Source organism: Emydura macquarii, unplaced genomic scaffold, assembly GCF_026122565.2.
Source record: "Emydura macquarii macquarii isolate MOO-44397 ecotype Brisbane River unplaced genomic scaffold, CSIRO-AGI_Emac_v2 contig_719, whole genome shotgun sequence".
In the NCBI taxonomy this organism is placed as follows: Eukaryota; Metazoa; Chordata; order Testudines; family Chelidae; genus Emydura; species Emydura macquarii.
Window position 1 is genome coordinate 11,973,305 of NW_027130856.1, and position 22,710 is coordinate 11,996,014.

The following is a 22,710-nucleotide window of genomic DNA, read 5'->3' on the forward strand; positions in this document are numbered from 1 at the left end:
ATGTGATTAAGTAATTGAGATCTGGCCATAAACCACCACCAGAATTAGTTTAATGAAAAGTGCTTCTCCTTCTGCAGATCATGGGAATATCTCTAACACATAAAAAAGTTATATGCTAATTCAGGAAAGCCAATAAGTAATCAATCAGCACTAAATCATTTCCTTCTGTAAGATCATTTAGAAAATATAAATGCTAATTCTAAGTATTTATACAGTGTTTATCAAAGTATCTGAGCTCTTCAAATATATACACAATTCAGAAGTAAGATTTTGAAACATTTTTACATTAATCAGCATATTGCCTCAGTCCCTTATTCTAAGACCTTGTATACATCTCAGCCTGCCAACTCCAATTTTAGATTAGAAAAATTGTTTTTTCAAACACATTCCCCCTCTTCTCTCTCCCTACTCCTCTCCCACCCCCCACCAAACACCACACATTTTTCGTGGACACCAGATACTGATCTAATGTAATAAAATAAAATAAATTATACTGAGTCTTGAAATTGTATAACTCCAATCTTCTCTGCAAAATATTTTATATATTCATATATTTATACATATTTGACAAAATTAAGGCATTTAAAATAAAAAAGGTAGGGCCATTTCAATATCAGATGGTCCAAGAGGATGAGAAGACAGATAACCACAAAAATCAGACATTTAATATTACAAAATGGGAAGCTGGGGAAAGCATTTATTCTGATCACTAGGCACCTCTGACATAATTTTAAAAATACAAAAGGACACAGTAGCAGCTCCCCAAAACCAGAAAATCAGAAAATAACCAACCAAAAATATCAAGTCAAATAGTACCGTCACAATATCCCACTGCACCCACAAATATCACATCTGGTTACACTTCTTCCACTTCCATGTTGGGTAAAAATATTTGTAAACTAGAAGTGATTTAGTAAACCTACCCAAATATATGTAATAAATAAGTGGAAGGAAACTTTATACTTTTACAGGAGAACTAGCCTAAAACAAGTTACTAAAGCTATGATAAGTAGGAATCCATTTTGTCAATTAAAATGATAGGACTTGAAAAATGACTAGAAATGCAGACAGTCCTTTCAAGGTATTTTTTGCTGAAACACAGTATTAATGGGCAGGTGTCAAAAGCAACAAATTGCTTAATGGACTTTCCAAAGGGCTTTGTCTCTAGATATTAAACAAAGGACCTTTTAAGATCCAGTTTATAAAAGAAGGTCCCAAAGGTTGGAATAAGAGTGAAAGAAAATTCTATTAGGAGAACTGTTTGATTACATAGGAATTCTTTCATCACCTTGCCCTTGTAAAATTCAATGCAGGCTGGATGAGTCATTAAAGCTCTGAGATTCCATTAGCCCTTCAGTTACAAACTCTAGAAACAAATCTGCCATATGAAGTAAAAAAATGTGTTAATAAAACAGTTTAAAAAAGGATGCATTAAATTAGCTGGAACTGGAGTTACTCCCAACAAAATTATTGGATTCCTAGAAATGAAAAGCACAATAAGCAAAAAAAATGCCTTTAAATTGTTTATATTTTAAAAAACTACTTAAAAATGGGAGTCTCTTTTTAACAACATACTAGAGACAAGTTTCAGTGTAAGTTAAACTTCAGGAAAAGTAGTTTTTTACTACTGTTTTAGAATGGTCATCTCAGAAATTAGTACCATATAATCAACCACTTAACTGTTTGAAAAACTCCTGTTACTGATTCCATAGAACAGTTTAGAGTTCTAAGTGCATGAAATCATATTTTGTCAAAGACAGATATTTCTATTTCAATACTCATATCATAAAAAGAGAGGTATTCTACCGAAAGAAAAATAGGTGACATGATACCACGTGTCAGATCTTGTCACGTCTAAGGCCCCGCTACTGTAAACCATTACGCAAATTTTTAACTTTACTAATGTGAGTCATTCCATTCATTTCAACTAAACTACTCACATGCCTATTGTTAAGCAAATCTGCATTTGCAGGATCAGGACTTACGTTTGTGTCAGTATTATGTATTGCATACATGGGCTTTCCATCAACATTAATGGAGGTGGTGTGTGGAACACATGCAAAACAAGTAACAAAAATCCAGAACGTAGCTCATAGAGAAGACTATACCCTGTTTTCTTAGCATTATGTAGCTATAGATTAGGAACCACTAACCATTCCCATATTTCATATAACACAGAAAAATTAAAAGAAAAGCAAATAAATCTTTTCCCAAAAATACATTCATCTAGCATGATAGTTTATCGAATAATAGACTATTCCAATTTCTAACTTCAAAGTATTTTGCTTCTTTTTTTTTTTTAATTAAAGAAAGACACTGCTCACTTTTCTTTAATATAAATCAGTGTAAAGCAAGTGCCAAGTCTGGAAGGTCTCCTTTGGAAAAGACCCGGCCATGCATTGAAATCTTCTTCCCAAAACAAGGTGAATATCAACCATGACTGTTACATTTTATCAATAATTAGTCATATGTTTGAAAAGTAAACAATCACATTTCTGGTCAGAACTAGAGACTTTAAGATATCTTCAAGATTTACATTTATAATTCACTTAATGGACAAAACAAACTGCTGAGAACAGTACAAGTAAACTGAAAACTAAGTAAGTTCAGATAATTTTTCGAGAGTCTAGTAGCTGCCTAGAAGAGTAATTTTTTTTTGTACTCTATACACAGCTATCATCTTGTGTGAGAAGATACGAATTCAATAGTTGCTTGAAGAAAAACAAAATGTTAAGACTACAAGAGGCTAGCAAAGGAGAATGATTAAATGTGATAAACTAAAAAGCACAAATAGAAAAAAGACATGATATAAGCCACATACATCAAAATGCCCAACATTCTGTCATTCCCAGAAAAATAGAAATACTGGCATCTCAATTTGTGACCTTTAAATTGAAAGTTTATTTGGTAATTTAAAGACAAGTAATTAAATTAAATTGTGCAAACATATATTAGATCAATCTGCACAAATTATAAATTCAGTGATGCATTAGGATTGTATTCAATGCAATCAAAACATTATCAGTTACTCTCACTGCTACTAATGCTCATAATGCTCATGCTCATAAGTGAAATGTGTTGTAAAATCAGGCAGAATGGGCTGGATAGACGCTATCGTAGACTTGTAGAATGAATAAGCATTCCTTAATTAGCCCATCAGGTTAAGTGCAAGCATTAATGGGCCTTTCCTAAAGTCTAGCATGACATCTTTCTCCAAACATGGCCAAGAAGAAAGTTCCATTAGCAATATTAATACAAGCTTAGTTGATCATTTTCATTCAATTAACTTCTTTCAATTAAATAGATAGCTTGACAAAAGCAGTGATAAAAGACCTGAAGGGGACAGCTGATGACTCGAACTGAACATTAGTGTGCGAGAGGTCACCAGTATTAAACGGACTGTAAATCTAGCATTCAATTTGGAAAATGCATTTCTTCTGCTCCCACTCCTTTAATGAGCAATTTTAGCTGACTAGATGTGTTTGCTGCAGAAATCTCACGGCAAGTCAAGCACTTTTTTTTCCCTCCCCCTTTTGCAATAGATATATTCTTAGTTTTTTTCCTTCCATCATTCTCAGTGTCCTTTAACTCATACCTTCAGTTTCCATGGGTAAAACTGTGTAGGAACACATCGGTAGTTATTTAAGAACAACATACATTTTGGGTATGTCTACACTGCAATAAAAGACCTGCGGCACAGCTGCAGCTGGCCTGGGTCAACTGTCTTGGGCTTGTGGGAATTGCAGCTGTGGGGCTAAAAACTGTAGTGTAGACATTCAGGCTCAGGCTGGAGCCCGTCAGGAGGATCCAGTCAAGCCTGAACATCTACACTGCAATTTTTAGTTCCACTGCATGAACCCAAGTCAATTGACCTGGGCTCTGAGACTCAGTGCTGCAGGCTTTTTACTGCAGTGTAGATGTACCCTATGTCTTCTTTTGCTAGGCTGAGTCACAGCCATTTTCCACTACTGGTCTCAATGTAGTTATAAAAATGGTGTAACAGCAGTGGAAACAAGCTCACTAGTCCCCAGGTCAGCAAGGTGCTTAATGCTTAACACTAAGCATGTGAGCAGATCCACTGATGTTAGCGGATCTTCTCAAACGCTTAAAATTAGTCACGTCTTGCTGAACTGGGCCTCAGTTAATACCCATATTCTATACCAACTCCTGCAAACTCAAGACATGTCACAGAAAAAGGCTACAACCATTTAATTTTCTGTCACCAAAAATGACAGTATTATTCTGAGTACTCTTAAATGCAGAATTCACATTAAAGCAAACGTTATTTCCAAACTCCACATTTCCTAAGGTAACCTCTGAGATAAAAATATAATGGTGAAACAAATTGCAGCCAAATACTCTTATGGTAAACGTCAGTAAAAACAGGTCTGAATATGTTTCTTGTTTAATCTATAATGGAAAATTGACACCCTGTACCTTAAACAGTTGAATCCATCGTTTTTGTTCTGTTTGTATACATTGCTGCATTTCTGTATTTGTTGTAACTCCAACACTTCTAAATGCTGCAATATATTCCTCACGAACTTCTGGCTTTGTTTCTGGGTAAGCCAACTTGATGATTCCTAAACATGCATCTCGAAGGCAGCGTGATAATATTACCAGCTCTTCTAGTGTAAAAGGCATCATTGATGATTGTCTTTGACCTACAACTACATAAAGTACAAGGTTACATTTTTAAAATAACATTTCTAATAATTTTTTTCTATATTTACACAATTATTCTTTTACTCTGTTGTGCAAAAACAGTAGTCACACAATAGAGAAAGGAGACACAGAAAGGAAACAAAACCCACAAAACATATGAAGTTGGCAAGAACTAAGGAAACTTATTTTATTGTTACAGTAGTACTGGCTTAAAATTACAATAAAATGGATATTAACATGTTCACTTAATTTTCGTACTACATACTTAATATACTATATATACAGCTCACAGGCCCAATCCTCACGGACCTTACTCATGCAAAACTCCTACTGAAATCAACAGGAATTTCAAGAGAATAATGTCTGTCAGATTAGATCCTATAGAGAATGCTTGAAGCTCTTACCTTCTATGGGGTCACCAAAGAATTCATTATCATGTATAGAAATAAGTGAATGACTAAACAAAGAACTAAAAAGATAGAAGAGTGGGATGATCCGACTGGAGTCTTCTAAAGACATTGGAGATCCCCTTGATATCACTTGAAGCAGTGGGACCATAGACCTTAAAATATAAAAGTCAAAATACAAAGTCATAAATTAAATGTTTCCTTTTAAAAAAAGGCTTTAAGCTTTGGCAACTTAGTCAAAATATTATTGACTAGCATGGTAAAGTTTGCATTGTTCTAGCTGTATTGGTCCCAGGATATTCGAGAGCAAGGAGAGTGAAATAATATCTTTTATTGGACCAACTTCTGTTGGTGAAAGAGACAAGCTATTGAGCTTACACAGTGTTTTTCTTCAGGTATTATGGGAAAGGTAATCAGTGTCACAGCTAAGCACAGGTCTACACTTAAAATGTTGCAGCAGCACAACAGCTGTAGCGCCTTCAGTAAAGACACTAATATGCTGATGGGATAGTTTCTCCCATCAGCGTCTTTAATCCACCTCAGCAAGAAATGATAGTTATGTCGATGGGAAAAGCCCTCCTGTCGACCTAGCACTGTCTACACCGGGAGTTAGGTCGGTATAACTGCATCATTCAGGAATGTGGATTTTTCACACCCCTGAGAGATGTAGTTATACCAATATAAGTTTGTAGTGTAGACCTGGACACCATACAAGGCAGAACAGATTGTTTCGCATAAGGAGTTAACACGTAAGAGACTATTTAAGAGGAAGTGGGCAGCTGACACTCTGCAGTTCTAGGACAAAAGAGAGAGAGTGGGTTATAGACTGTTGTAATGAGCCATAAATCCAGTGTCTTTATTGAGTCTATGATTTTCATTGTCTACCAAATTTATGAATTTAAGCTCCCAGGCTCATCTTTTGAAGGTGTTGTGCAGGCTTCCTTTGAGGACGAGGATTGAGAGGTCAGATATTGAGCAATCGTTTTGTGAAAAGTGTTTGCACGCAAGTAATATGATGGTTTTGGGGTTTTTATCATTTTTCTGTAAGTTCATTCGAGAGCATAGTGATTGTCTTGTTTCACCCATTTAGTGCACTGGATGGGGTACACCACAAGATAATAAAGCATAGTCTTAGTTTTTTCACATCTGATATACCCTCTGTTGGGACCTATGTCCTGCTTTAGCAAGATGGAATGATTATTTATAGATACACATCGTTTTGTATCCGAGTGCCTCACAAATACCATTACAACACCCCTGTGTTACCTCTATTTTAAAACAGTATCTTATTTCCAGTTTAGAACTGGAGAACGGAGGCAAAAAATTATGCAACTTACATGCTACCACACAAAAAGACTGTCAGAGTTGGGAACGGAACACAGATCTTTTAAGTTCCAGCTAGGGCCTCAGCCTCAAAACCATCCTCCATCCACAAGATAAATCTGACAGCCTAAAAGGTCTTTTTCACCCCTAACTACTATGACTCTATATGAAGAGTTCCATTATGTTTTATGATAATTAAATGCATCTCAAGAATAGGCACAGAAGATATATCAATATGCAGGATGACACTAGAGAAAGGACTGGGATCACATAATAATGAACTATTTAGAATCTAAGTACTACACTGCAACTGAAACAGACACAAACTGAAATAAAACAATTAAATGCTTAGAAAAGATATTTTCATATTTAATTTTTAAGAAAGAAGTTGCAACACTGAGTATAACCATGTAGCTATCAAATATTCATGGATGCATGTTTAGGTCTACGAGAAAGTGCCATTTGGCACCTCTACATGCTATTTAAATAACTTGAGGATGCTTCCTATCTACAAAACAATCACTGCACCTTAGACTGAATAAACTCAGAGCCCAAAGACAAAGGTGTTCTTAGCAAATAAACTCTGAGATCAAAGGCCAAATTTTATTAGACCAGGATATGATCATCACTTTACTTTTAAAAACGAGAGTCCTGTAGCACTTTAAAGACTAACAGACTTAATTTCTGCAGGCATAAGCTTTCGTGGGCTGTAAGTCACTTCGTCAGATGCAAGAAACAGAAATCAAACGGCAGGTATATATATACATCCAAGTTTAAGGAACAACAATGGGGAAGTAGTTGAAGCCTATTCACAACCATTGATTAGGAGGTGAGAATGTGTGAACAGAGAAAATTACTCCTACCATCATATTTGTCCAATGTTCCACTCATTCTCTTTCCCTTTTCATAAAATATGCTCTATTATGATTCAAGCTCAATTTTAGAAATTATATAATACATACCCTGTAATCATTCGTGTAGTCATTGATGAGATTAGATACCAAAGATGCCTCAGGAACCTGGCATTAAATGCTAAACTGTAAAGAAGCCTAAAAGAGAAAAAGTGAATATATTACTGAAGCAAATGAAGGCTGTCACAAGAAAACCACAATAATTCTATCATGCCTTTCAATTCAAGCATTCCCCAAACTGATGTACAAAAACAAATTAGGATAGTTTTAACCAGTTTAAAACCAGTTTAAAAATATATGTATAGTAAAAAGATTTTGAATCATTAAAGAAAGGAAGTAAGAATAAATCCAATAAAATCCAATAATTCTGCAATGAGAAGTGCACAAGCAGATCCCTGCAGCTGCAGAGCACTGCATTAAAACTTGCATCAAATTGCAATAGTGAGATCCAAATTTGTACAAAAGAATTAGGCACACATTCAACAAACATTACATTCCTCAAACCTCTTGAGTTATTTTGTGAGTAACATTATAATCCTGATGTGGGAAACTGATAGGTCATTCTGTGTAACTTAAAATTTATCTTAATTGTTTTAAAATACAAAATTGTAGCTGAAAATAGATTGAAATGTCTTATGAATAGATAATATCCACAAAAATAATTATTAGTTTAAAAAAATCTAAAATACTTGTATTTAATTGTATAAGTAAGGCATCTGTTTCCTCTGAGGAGCAATACTTAAAAGTTTGTAATTATTTGTGGTAATGGGTTAGGTGTTATGCATTAATATATATTTCACAAGTTATGTAAGATGGTTCAACAAACCTATGTTAAATCAGTTAAAGCAACATAACTGTTCCATATGGTAATTTATTTTGGAATAGTTTCTGAAAAGATGTGTTTATCCTCTACAAATTTAAATATTAGAAACATTAATTTTTCTATTTTTGCAGACTATTCATTAGAATGCTAAGTAATTTTTTAAAGGAATATTATTAGCTAAAAAAAATGAACTAGCTGTGAAAAACTAACTTATCTGTTTATAATATTTTTCATTATTAAAACTTGATAGAAGTTGAAAATCAGATGTTCTGATGCTGAACCCATTGAAGTTGATGATAAAGCTCTCTTTGTCTTCAGTAGGTCTGGGATCAGGCCCTAAATTATTTTCTTATTTATAATGTTAGTTCATTTTTACATAGTCTTCAACAATGAAAATAGGTTGGTGTAAATTTTTAGCCTGTTGCACCTTAGGTTTTTCATGTACTAGCACAATTCTGCTATATTTCACAAGAGCATCAAGCAAGCCAAACAGTAAAAACTGTCATTGATATTTTTCTCAAACATTTTCTCAAACATTTTCAAAAAAAGCTTTCTATTATGTTTTAAAACCGTCAGTCCTGTAAATAGTAACATGTGTTTAACTTTAAGCATGAGTAGTTCCATTGGCTTCAATGTAATTATTCAGATGATTAAAGTTACGCTATTCCATACAGATGTTTGCAGGATTGAAGCCTATATTTTTATATCTTTAGAAAATAAATTAAATTTCTCTGTGCTTTTTATAATTACAATTTTAAATGTTGCTTATAGGTCATAATCCAAAGACCATTAAAGTCAGAGGGAGTTTTTCCATTTGTGTTTAATGGTTTTGGATTAAGCCTCTGATATTACGTGTGTGTATTATAAAGAGATTTTATTTATTGTTTTGAAATATTACATTTTGTGTAATTTTTACAGGTAGTTCAGAACTTACAGGTCATTTGTTTCAACTTATTTACTATTGCTTTTTTATAGCCTGTTGAGAAGAATTCAGGTTCAGGAGTGCTGATAACTGTAGCTCTTAAGTATCAGTTACCGATTTAGTTCCCATCACAACTTTAAACAAATATTATATTATTATGAAATTGTATGGCAGATTTAATGTTGCTCTTCTTAAAGCTACTCCGAAGTTTGCCTTTTTTGAGTATAGTTTACTTAAAATACCAATTATTTTGAGTAAATTGTATTTACATTATAAATTATGATGCCTTTGTTGCAGAAGCCACATTAAAATGGGAACATTGTAGGTAAGCAAGAATAATTTATGTAAAATAACCTTTAATTTACAATGTATTAGAAATTCTGGAGAAAAAATTCCCATTAAATTTGAAGTCTCACTGGTAAAATTGGTCTGAGATCAGCATGAAAATCTTATATCCTGTACAATATAACACTCCAGTGTAAAAGTAAATCATGTCAATTAAGACAAAATGAGTACTGTAGGGCATTGCAAAGTGAAACAATAAATGAAAATAATTAAATACCCCATTTAAAACTGAAAAATTGGTAGAATAAAAATTTAGCATAATGTTAACTCAGGTGAGTAGTAGGGAAAGAATGAATGTCTGTGGATTGTGGGTTTAAAAAAAAAAAGCTTTTTAAAAATGTAGGATCCATTTCCTTTAAAATGGATAGAAATATCTTATTTTACAATATATACATACTATATAACTCACTGGAAACTTAGTTCCTTTGCTTTCTGTGGATCTTTAGTGCAATAGGAGGGATGCATTGGATGAATAGTATTCTAGAAATGTAAGGATTGTCTTACTGGATCAGACCCATGGTTAAATCTAGTCAGATATCCTGTGCAACTGTGGCCATTACCAAGTGCCTCAGAGGAACAGACAAGAAACTGTGTACTGGACAGTTATGCCTGTGTGGGATGTTTCTTCTTAATCTCAAATAGTCAGTAGTTGTCTTACGTCCTGAACCATGAGGGTATATATCACTATTTTTGTATTCAGTCTAACATAACTGGATATTTTCATTTTCCAGAAAAATGTCTACTCTTTCTTTGAATCTTGCTAAACTCTTGGTCTCATTGATACTTTGTTACTGTGAGTTCAATTTAATTGTTATATGTTAAAATTTTTTCTTGTGATAAGTTTTACATTTTTGCTTGTCAGTATCACTTAACATTCCCTTTGTTCTATGTTATTAAGATGTTAAGAGGAATTTCTTGATTCTTTCCCCCCCTCTTGATATCCTTATTCTTTTTTATACCTCTCTTCTTTAAGCAATCCTAATCTTTTCAGTCTCTTCTCAAGCAAAAGTCTACCACTGCATCATTATCTAATCATCTTCATCATTTTAGTTGCTTGACTCAGGGCCCTTTTTATTTTTGCTCTCTCTCCTTTTAGGATGGGAATGATCAGAACTGAACTGAACTTCACATTGCAGGAACTCAGAAGTAAAATATGACTTACTGCATTCATTCTCATTCTTAATTAGATACATATAAGGGAGAGAACTGAAGTTTATGGGGTTTAAGAAGTCACTTATACTTTACCCACTCTCTGTTACCTTTATGGTAATTGCTTTTGTGAAGCACATCTAGTTAGGCATAATTTAATTTATTTTTTTCTATTTTACATAGTATTTGAAGCTGGTAAAATGTACTTAAATACAATATAACTTAATCTACGGTGATTAGCATGTAAATATTTTCATTTATTATGCATCAACATAGATGTGCTGTGGGATGCATTATAGAATTATATATTTTGACAGGTCCTTCTGAGACATTTACTATCTAAATTGGACAGATGCAAACGACCAATTAAAGAAAGAAGCATAAATGTGGGACGACATAGTCATAGTCAAGATGAGATACAGGGTGAAATCTTGGCTCCATCAAAGTCAGTCATATGTATGCCATTGACTTCTATGGGACCAAGATTTCATCCATTGAATGTAAAGTTTATTTGTAGCTTGATACATTTCTTTACTGATTATTATAAAAAGACGTGGCAAGATAATTGAGTCATAGTGCACACCCCTAACCTATTGATCTAGGAGTTTTTTTAATGGAAATACTTTGTTAAATAACTTATTTAGGCCATTTATTTAGGCACTTAACTTTTAAGCATATAAGTAGTGTCATTGACTTCAGATAGTCAATGAGGCTATACCATACACTTAAAATTAAGCACTTGTGTAATGTTTTCAGGATCAGGGCCTTACTGATTAGCATCCTTCTGTCTGGTTTGTGTAGGGCAGTTGCTAATTTCAGTAAAACTGCTTCATAGTGACAATACATTACTACTGTTTGACTTTCAAAACACTGCTAATCTTCTCACATGGGCAGATGATGAGTTGAAAACTGACATTGTGGTGTAATGTTTAGCAGTCTGCTTTCACATGTAGAGTGAAATTAGTAGGTATTTCCTTATGGCTGCCTTTGTATTTCTTTCTGCGTGCTTTCTCATTTTAACAAGTACATTTTGGATTTGTTTCTTGTATTTGTTCTTGTGTTTTTTCTAAGAGCTAGCACTATTGTATTTAAATCTTTTAAAACTTTTTTACCTTACTAGTATTATGCAATCTTGTTGTGTTATATATTCAGAAAAAAGGTGGAACACAAAGCAGCTTTCATTTGCAGTTTTGTGCCGGAGGAGTTGTATGGCTCATTTAATGGTAGTCACATATGCTATTTTCTACCTGTAACACCTGGCAGTTCCGAAGGAAGTGTCAAAATACTCTGCTCCTGCAGTAGTGACCTTTACTAGACTGTATGAGCGTGTCTCATTCTATTGTATTCTCTTCATTAACTTAACTGGTCTCAGCGGGAAACTGGGCTCTATTTATGACCTAGTCTGAAAATCTTGCCTTTAACTAATAGTGGTGCCTCAGCTAAATAAAGCTTAATGGGTCATTTAATTTATCTCTTTGCGCTGAAGGAATTTGACACTTTTTTAAAACCAAGGGTGCCCAAAAATACGTTTTTAACAAACACATATAAATCATGTGCCCTTTGTGAATAATTAGATACCTGCAGAGAGAAACTGCAGGGTTCGCTGTAAATGGTCATTATGTACATAGATATGGCAGTAGAGATCATTTGATTTAACATGTTAACAATAGATATAACAGAAGTCATTGCACTAAATTTAACTGTTAAGTGCTAAATTATGAGAGCATCAGTTATATCTAAGGTTGAGTTAGTTGATTTTTGCCCTTAAAGCTGGGATTTGGCCTCTTCATTATATTGAAAATACAGCATTTCCTCCCAAAAATTACAGCACTCTTTGAATATAAAATGATTTTTCTGAAAATATACCAATGGATCTGTTAATTAACCCTTGTAGAAAGATTTTTAGGCGTGTAAACCCCTTGCTGCTTTGCACTGTTCCTGCAACAAAGGCATCATAATTTATAATGTAAATACAATTTACTCAAAATAATTGGTATTTTAAGTAAACTATACTCAAAAAAGGCAAACTTCGGAGTAGCTTTAAGAAGAGCAACATTAAATCTGCCATACAATTTCATAATAATATAATATTTGTTTAAAGTTGTGATGGGAACTAAATCGGTAACTGATACTTAAGAGCTACAGTTATCAGCACTCCTGAACCTGAATTCTTCTCAACAGGCTATAAAAAAGCAATAGTAAATAAGTTGAAACAAATGACCTGTAAGTTCTGAACTACCTGTAAAAATTACACAAAATGTAATATTTCAAAACAATAAATAAAATCTCTTTATAATACACACACGTAATATCACAGGCTTAATCCAAAACCATTAAACACAAATGGAAAAACTCCCTCTGACTTTAATGGTCTTTGGATTATGACCTATAAGCAACATTTAAAATTGTAATTATAAAAAGCACAGAGAAATTTAATTTATTTTCTAAAGATATAAAAATATAGGCTTCAATCCTGCAAACATCTGTATGGAATAGCGTAACTGTAATCATCTGAATAATTACATTGAAGCCAATGGAACTGTTGTGCAAAATTAAGCACTCGGGACTTTTTCAAGGGGAAAAGGCAGTATGCTGCATTTATTGACAGAAACTAAAATAATAACTAACTTAAACCTACACATACACACACACACGCGCCCAAACATACCAGAAAGCGTTCTATAGTTATATATAGCTACCAGTCCTGATTGTGGCTTGAGATCGTAGCTAGGGTTCGTTGCTGGAGTTCGTGGCTCGTGGCAGCTACCTGGCCAGGGAAGCTGGGCACGAGGAGAGCAGGGTCCTTGTCGGGCGCGCACCGACGCTCTTCTTTAGATGATATGTAGAACGCTGTTTTTCCCCCCAAAGCCTTGAAATCTCACCCAGTCTTTTATAGGTTTTTCAGTTCTGCTGTGTCACGTCGCTTCTCTGTGACCCTTGATTGCTGGTACAATAGCAGACGTGACTTTCAGCTTGTTCTTTGATGTCTTGATTAAGTTTGATTAAGTTTTTCTGGGGTGGATCCTTCTTTGCTTTTTGGGGCTATGTTCACACTCTTCAGCCTAGGATGGACTTCACACTTCATCAGGACAACTTCATCAAGACAAGCTGGCAGTTTGGGTCTGACTCACACACACATACACCCTCCATTCATACCTTGTTCAGATAACTATCTTATTCATCTAAAGGTTTAGAAAGGGTTTGACACAAGATGGAGTACATAGGTCAAAATGGGGTTTTACATTCACAATATGGAGTATGACTGAGAGAAGTTCAAATGTTACATGATATCAATAATAACCATATAGAGGTTGACACAAATAAGGTATGAATTAAAAGATATGAATTAATCTACAGGATTACAATTACAATTAAAAGCTATGAATTAAGCTACAGGGTTACAATTACAATTTTATTCCTACAGAACTACTCATGCTTAAAGTTAAACACATGTTACTATTTACAGGACTGACGGTTTTAAAACATAATAGAAAGCTTTTTTTGAAAATGTTTGAGAAAATGTTTGAGAAAAATATCAATGACAGTTTTTACTGTTTGGCTTGCTTGATGCTCTTGTGAAATATAGCAGAATTGTGCTAGTACATGAAAAACCTAAGGTGCAACAAGCTAAAAATTTACACCAACCTATTTTCATTGTTGAAGACTATGTAAAAATGAACTAACATTATAAATAAGAAAATAATTTAGGGCCTGATCCCAGACCTACTGAAGACAAAGAGAGCTTTATCATCAACTTCAATGGGTTCAGCATCAGAACATCTGATTTTCAACTTCTATCAAGTTTTAATAATGAAAAATATTATAAACAGATAAGTTAGTTTTTCACAGCTAGTTCATTTTTTTTAGCTAATAATATTCCTTTAAAAAATTACTTAGCATTCTAATGAATAGTCTGCAAAAATAGAAAAATTAATGTTTCTAATATTTAAATTTGTAGAGGATAAACACATCTTTTCAGAAACTATTCCAAAATAAATTACCATATGGAACAGTTATGTTGCTTTAACTGATTTAACATAGGTTTGTTGAACCATCTTACATAACTTGTGAAATATATATTAATGCATAACACCTAACCCATTACCACAAATAATTACAAACTTTTAAGTATTGCTCCTCAGAGGAAACAGATGCCTTACTTATACAATTAAAACTATATAAGACTTCTTTATTCATTAAGCACCTTTTCCACACAGTTTACCTGTAAACCTCAAGCCAGAGCAGTGATGCATTTAAATCCATTAATTACTATCCAAGGCAATGGACTAGTTGTAACAATAAAGCAAGCGTAGTAATTCAGCTGCTGTATGATCTTCAAATCTCACATCCTGTCCTAACGCAATTAGTCTACAAAGAGCTAATTACCCTAATCGAGCAATCACAGTTTCACTGACATCTTACTTCCTGTAACAGCTATAAACACCAATGGGCTAAGATAGAACCTAATTAGTTTGGTGCATCATTGTTTGCAATGCAGTTTGAATTGATTGTTTACTACATACCAAAAATACTTAAGAGCTTTTCATTTTATCATCACATATTGTATATTTAACCAAAACTACTCATGCCAGAATAGTTTAATATTTATTACTAATGTGTTATTTAAATCAAATAATTTGATAATATATCAGTATCTTTCTTCTGAAAGGAAGCCAAGTATCATCATAGCCACCTGTATTTTTCAATCTTTTTAAAGGGACACTACAAAGATTAATAGATCCAAGTTTTCACCTACATTTAGAATTTCAATCCACACACTCCTCCAACACACCCTTCTGATCATAAATACTCTATCAGTTTCATACACCTGGGACTGCAATACAGATGAAATAATGCACTGCCCACTGAAATTAGTAACAATAAATGAGGGGTGCACACTTATGCAATGGTCCATTCCAGAATGAGCAGGAAGCACACTCAACAGAGTATTGCACTACAAAAGAAGTCTTCTCCCTAAAATGCATGGAAAGCAAGATTCTTATACATTTCAATACCATGACTGAGCACAACACTAAAATGCTGACAGACAGCCGAGGAACATCATTACAGGCATGCATGAGACTACAAATCAAACACAGCTAGTAAAACTAGTTTTAGGCCTAATAGAGTTCCATGTCCATATTATTTGTACTTGCCTGACTTTTGGCACCATCATTCGATGTTGCACCATCAGTGTGTGGCAGATTGATGCCATCAGCGTGAAGACTTCTTCACTAGCTGAATCTCTCCAGACCATATTCAGTAGAGTGTTTGTCTGCTGTTTTGTATCCAGTTTCTTTAGACACTCGTCAGTAATATACTGTACGGATATTCTCCCATCACCCTGTAAATACACCAGAAAAACAAAAACTTTTTTTTAACACTATGGCGCCGACAAAACAAAGGTTCAGAATTTTATATAATTAACACAATTCACTCCAATTATAAAATAAATGTATTAAAAACTGTTTCACAGTTACAGCAAAATATTTTGGAGGTGGGTTAAGCTCTAAGGCAAGCAGGTACTTGTGTGAGTACAATATGTGCCTGATCCAATGCCTGCTGAAGCCAATGGAAAGGCACCCTTTGGACTTCAATGGGTGGTGGAGCAGACCTATATGTGCCTACTTTGCATATCCATGCATATGTCCAGATCCTTGGCTGGTGTAAAATATTATAGCTCCACAGACATCAGTTGAGCTATGATGAGTTGGCCATGAATGTGAGCACTCAAATCTTTCATTGCCTCTCTATCCATGTACATACGCCAATTAGGGATTTGCTCACATGTATCTCAATAACCAAAGAGTGTGAATATAAATACATGCAAAGTGCTCACGGGGCTGGGGGGAGGTGATGGGGCGACGTAGTAGAGCACTATTAAGCAGTGGCGTCTCCTAAGGGCAGGGTTTACCTATTCTGTTGTAATTCTGGAACAGTGGGATATTTATCAATTATTGTAAATTGTCTCTGAACAGATCTTTACATTTCATTTTTACCTAGCCAGTATTCAGGATGATTTAGTTAAAGATCTGTCAGCATTTACATTATAAAAACCTAAAAAAATTTAACAGTCATGAAAATGCACTTGATGCAGAAAGTTGGCACAGTGTCTAAACACAAACCAATATGATTTTTTTTTTTTTTAAATGACAAGATTACCAGTTTAACATGTTTTTAAATGCACTTGATTCAGTTAAAGATATTGACTGGCAGAACAACATTTGACATGTGAATAGTGATATGTGAACCGCCTAATCACTGTTTTTATTTTGATAAAAAATATTTAAAAAGATAATTTATTAACTAACAAAATGGATACTAAACACATTCTTAAAAGGCATTTCATATGGGTTTTGATTATGTATGCTCACTGCTCATTCTAGAACAGCTGATAACAGCAATGGTAAACATAGTAAGGGATGGTACATAGAAAGGGAACATTTAGTTAACTCCGATAAATGGTTCAAAGGTTAGTGCAACTTTAGATCCATTGCAGAATATATAGTTCATTGACTTTATGTGTCAGCCTCAATTCTTTAGGGTGGTTTCAAAGCTACAATTAATTTATCTTTATTTAAGAAATCTTTAAAGAATGTAGTCTTATTTTGTATAGTTTTATATATATAGAAAAACAGAAAGTGTCTTGAGGCATATATTACTTGGATCATTCAAGCAATAAAATAGTTTATTTACAGCTTCTTAGTCAAAGATTACTGGGTGATGCTAACACATTGCACGTAAAAAAAGTAATTGTTCACATGTGCAAAACCAAAAAAAAACTGACAAGTAGCCTTCGCTGAGAGGTTGTTCTCAAGACTCGTTTGTATTCATAGTCAGCATGACATACCATGTAATTAATTAGACAGTTAGAATAGTATCCAAGTTTGGAGAGATGGAAACCAAAGTACCAAGTTCAGTACTTTGGAACACTGCATTACAGAAAGTATTCCAGTAACTATAGGAAATGACAGAAACAGAAAAAATTCAGGACAGAACAACAACAACAACAAAATTCCTAGCAGTTCTCACAACCCAGCAGAGGAAAAAAACCTGGTGATTAAGCTACTTGTAGCAAATCCTCACCCTGTGAAATTTCACATATTGTATAAGAACAGATCTCACATTGTCTGCATGTTCTGAGTGCTAATTGTCTTTCAAGAGAAAGCAGAAAGATTAACATCAAAGGAGTTTGACTCTGAGGTTCTTGGAGACATAACACTCCAACTTTTACTAGTGAATAACTCTTCTTGGTTTGAGCATCAGAGAGTGAATATTAATATAAATCTTGAAGATTCATTTTCTTGATGATAGGTTTCTTAACATTATAGAGAAAGGGGCTGTTTACACTGCAAACTATTGACTATTATTTATTAACCATATAGAGAAATAAGTGTGCAAGGTGCTCTGCAATTTGAAGTAAGATAAGGAATTTACAATGCAATATATATATAGATAACAAAAAGTCAATTCAACATTAACAAGGGATGCGGATGAGTGGACTGACAAAACAAAGAAAGCTGGAAAGCACAATGAATGGGTGCATCTTATTTTTATTTTACATGCTGCACGAACAGGAACTTTAGGATATGATAACATGAGTTACACTATGTTAACTATTATTACTTTTATTTATGATAAGGTGATGGACTGGAGCAGGAGTGATGATTAGCAGCACAACGCTAGCCATAAGAAATGAATTCTGAGGAGAAATATAAAGGAGACCTGTGGATGCCCAGGAGAAGAAAGTCTATTTCATCCATAGCAAAGCAGCATTAAAGAGATGGAGAAGGCTAATATGAGGAGAAAAATAGAGCTAGCACAGTATGCAGAGGAGGGAAGAAATAAAGCTAGAGTAAAGGCCATGTCTACACTAGAACTTATGTCATCAAATCTTTTCTCTCAAGGGTGTGAAAAAACCCACCCCTGAGCAACATAAGTTTTAGCAGCGTTAAGTGCTCATGTGCACAGTGCTATGACTGTGGGAGAGCTCTCTCCCGTCGACACAGCTACTGCCGCTCGTTGAGCTGGTTTTATTATGTTGACGGGGAGTTCTCTCCCTTCATCAAAACATGGCTACACGAGCACTTTTAGCCATGTGCTAAAAGCTCAGTTGCTGTAACCTTGTAAGTGTAGACATGGTCTAAGTGAAAACGCAAATATAGAGGGAAGTTGAGAAGACCTCTGAAGAGAGGACAAGAATTCTGATGTGACAGAGGATCTAGAGAGCTTGTGCAGAAACTGAAGAAAAAAGTTCATAACACCTAAAGAGAAAGATGTGTTTTCCAGGCGTGTTTGAATGGACTGGAAGGCAGCAAGGAGGCAAATCAAGAGAATGAAGGAGTTGAAGCAGCCAAGGCAAGAGATTATTAGGGTGGAGACAAGGATGTTTGGTGTTTGGGATGTGAGACTGATTGTGGAGATCTCAAACAAGAAATACCACCATGATTTGGTGACAGCCTGGATTGGGTGGCATGAAGAAGGGGGTGTGGGAAGAAAAGTATTACACCAAAATTGTGAATGACAACTACGTTAATTGACTCGTGAACCACAATGGAAAAGGAAGAGAAGTAGAATGGTGTATGGGCAGTGCAGTAAAGTTATGTGAACTTGTCCCCACATTCCTGCTGCACTGGGATACAGGCCTGCAAAGAGCTACACACAGCTGGACTCTTTGGCATACAGGTGGAAAGTGTTTTTATTGCACAGGAACCACAAATCCTGTACCAGCCTCTGCACAATGGAACTACACTTGTTCTCAGAGGGCTATCCACATCCATAAAGTAGGGGGCAGGATTTGTCCCTAAGAACAAGCTGCCTTCACTTGTTTCAGTTTGCTGTCAACACAGAAATTTCTGTATGTATTTCTGCCCTATAAAAATTATCATCAACTTCAAAGTTGTAACTGTGTAATTGTTTATTTTAAATGTTCTAAACAATGAAGATGGCCACAATTATTGTGAAGTTATTTATATCTAGTAAATCCTCAAAAACTCCTTTGTCTTCACACAAGCACAACTTATTGCCAAAGAAAATAATGGATTAAAACAAGGGAGGGAAATGAATTGGGGAAAAGAGTAGCATATATTTAAAAATTTAGATAGCTCATAACAATATGATATATGATATGAGCTACAAGGGGTAGACATTTGTGGCTGAATATATAATTTCTCCAAGGGAAGAAAATAATATTTTCCAGTGGGAAGATTTGATGGCTATGTTCCTTGACACCTCAGTACTATCAGATACAAGCTCTGCAAGATCCCCTTTAAAATACAAAATTAAACTGGGAAAGTCAACTCATTTCTTTCTTTTACTTGCAAAGTAAATCATTCTTACTCTTATATGGTCTTCCTGCCTAAATTAATTTTAACAGGTTACTTTTTTCAAGAATTTTATTTTGCTTGGAAATGGCAAAACCTGAAAGTATATTAAGTAAAAGAATGTCTTGATCTTAGCAAAATTTTATTTATTTAAAAAGCTATTTTGAGACTTTTTCATAAGCAGTTTCCATAACTATTTCTCTGTGGAATCCAACGTTCACCTTCTATTCCCTCCCCTGTAAGAACACGATTAAAATAAAAGAAAGCCTTTAATCAGATAATGTATTATGTAGTTACAAACTTCAACATATATTCGTGTCTTATGATTGCGTTGCTGTACCTGTACTTTTAAGAATTCTTGGTTATTATTATTTGTATTCTTGTAGTGCCTAGAGGGCCCAGTCATGGACCAGGACCTTACTGCACTCGGCACTGTACAAATACAGAACAAAATTATATTTACAATTCCATTAAAAAAATTATTAAAAACAGTTTGCCTCTGAAATTTACATTCAGAGTTCCATTTGTGTGTGTATGCAGTACAGTAATGCTTGTACATACAAACCCCTACTAATCAGTCACCTTTTTTAACAGTCAAAGTCTGTGCCTATATCAGAGTTCCATTCTTTTCCACTGTAAATCACACCCCATTATGCAGCCTCCTGCATAACATGCTACCAGATAACTAACTTGCCTAGCCACAAAAAGGGCATTGCAAGAAAACTACAGTACACCTGGGAATGAAAAGTTTATACTTAGAGCTTGTCTACACAAAACAACAATACACACTTCTGGGGTGTGATATCTAAAGCACACTAATATGACACACATTAATTGGTCCACGTAAACCCTGCTGCTGTGCACTAAAACATACTAGAGAACCTTTTATGTACTGCTGTTTGAAATAGCATTATGTTAAAGGAGACTATGGAACCTTTACTGTACACCAACATGGTCTACATGGAACAATTAAGGACCTAGGCATCTAATTCCCATTGAAATCAATGGGAGTTCGGCAATTAGGTGCTTTTGAAAATCCCAACAGGTGGCTATATGCATCGTCAGGCACCTAACTACATTTAAAAATCTGGCCCTAACGGATCACAAAACAAAGGTCTAAAAAGAACTTTGAAATAAAAAATTCATCTTCACTGCTTTTGTGCACTTCACATTAAATAAACAAGAAATATTTTTTTAAAAACAATACAGTAAAACTTGAATTATTTGGTTCTAACAACCAAAATAAACAGTCTCTGTGGTAACCACGGATAAAAAGTTTCACTGTATCAGCACTAACTGAAATGAGGAGAATACAATAAAAGTGCCTTCCTCAATGTTAACTATGGTGTTGCTATAATAAAGTTTTATTCAGAGGAACTTTTTAATGCTTACAGATGTTGTCATCATCTTACTGATTTCTTCATCCTCATCTTCAGAATCACTGGTTGCATCTTGACAATTTGCACCAGTAGCAGACACAGGTAACTGAGAAAGAAATATTTGGAGTACCCTTAAATACACAAGTAGTCCTTCTTCTGAAAGGCATCCTACAGCAAATAAACAGAAATAAAAGAATGTAAGCAGGTCATACTATACTATGGCTGAATAGAACAGTGCAACAGGAATCCCTTAGCAATAAACATGCCCAAAATCTTATAATTAAAATATGCCCTATATTGTAAAATATTGTATGAACCTTGGAGTGGGCTGTAAGAAGAATACATCTAATGATCTTCATATTTTAAATTGTCCATCACTTTTGATTTGTTTTTCAGACCATGAAAAATATTATGGTGATATGTAACATGCCAATTCAAAGAACTATATTATACAGTACACACAAACATTAATTTTAACTGAATAGATTATATATTTTTCATACCTAAATATGTTTCACCAACTGTTAAAACAAAGTAAAACAGCCATGGAGCTCTATCACTTTTTCTCAAACACCTGCTTTCTGTTAATAGTGCATTCAAGAAGAGTTCATAAGAGAAAACTGTTTGCACATCCGCAAGTGCTGGAATGATGAAATGGAATATCTGATCTGTAAAAGGTGCGGCCAGAAACTCCTCCGTGAAGGCAGCAAAAATCTGTTGCCTGAAATGGGGGGGAAAAAGTTTCTTTACAGAAAATGTAAACATAATGTTTCACTAGCACATCCAAGAAATGATTGATCATCAATTTGCCAATCTGAACACATTGTTTTATCCATCAAGGAAACTATGTATAGTTGCATTCCATAATTCATGTCATATTGAGCTTGTCAGATTACTCAAAAATTAATTTAATCAGTCCTCCTCAATATTATTCTATTTATATTTTCTTTAAAGCCCTAATGCACCCAACAAAAAACGATTCTGAAACTATTTCAAGATTATGAACAATTATATTTAACTTTACAGCACTTGTTCAGAATTTCAGAAAACCTACTATCACATACAATAAAACTTGTATTTTCGGTAATACTGTGCACACAACAGCACATATAAAATCTCAGCTAAAAACTGCATGCATGTACCCTATGTATCTCAGATAATAATGATATACAAATACTGAAAGGTCTCTTTTGCTTACCTTGCACCTTCTGGACAGGAGCTATACATAAAGTGCAATGGTTTCAGAACATTCTCTAGCAGTATTTCTGCAATAGGAACTCGAGAAACATCAGAATATTCGATACTCGATGGAAGCTTATTATTAATCAACAAATAAAGCGACCTGTAGTATCCTGAAACAAATAAAAATATATGCAACTATTTATTTCTTTAGTTGTAAAGAAAAACTGTGCAATTTATAATTAGGAGCTCTTTACAATTCATAGAATACAGTGTAATTTAAA

The 22,710-nt window shown here is 34.3% G+C and overlaps 1 protein-coding gene across 4 annotated transcripts in view; it reads right to left on the reverse strand.

Moving 5' to 3' along the window:
* The window catches only part of UBE3C (ubiquitin protein ligase E3C), a 132,510-nt gene that overhangs the window by 81,468 nt on the left and 28,332 nt on the right, over positions 1-22,710 (reverse strand). For all 4 annotated transcript variants that reach the window (XM_067542708.1, XM_067542709.1, XM_067542710.1 and 1 more), the window contains 7 exons: positions 22,446-22,599; positions 21,751-21,968; positions 21,261-21,415; positions 15,702-15,889; positions 7,358-7,444; positions 5,070-5,227; positions 4,438-4,670 (listed from right to left, as the gene is read on the reverse strand). In XM_067542708.1, coding sequence (XP_067398809.1) covers positions 4,438-4,670; positions 5,070-5,227; positions 7,358-7,444; positions 15,702-15,889; positions 21,261-21,415; positions 21,751-21,968; positions 22,446-22,599 — 1,193 coding nt within the window. The remainder of the gene's footprint in view (positions 1-4,437; positions 4,671-5,069; positions 5,228-7,357; positions 7,445-15,701; positions 15,890-21,260; positions 21,416-21,750; positions 21,969-22,445; positions 22,600-22,710) is intronic.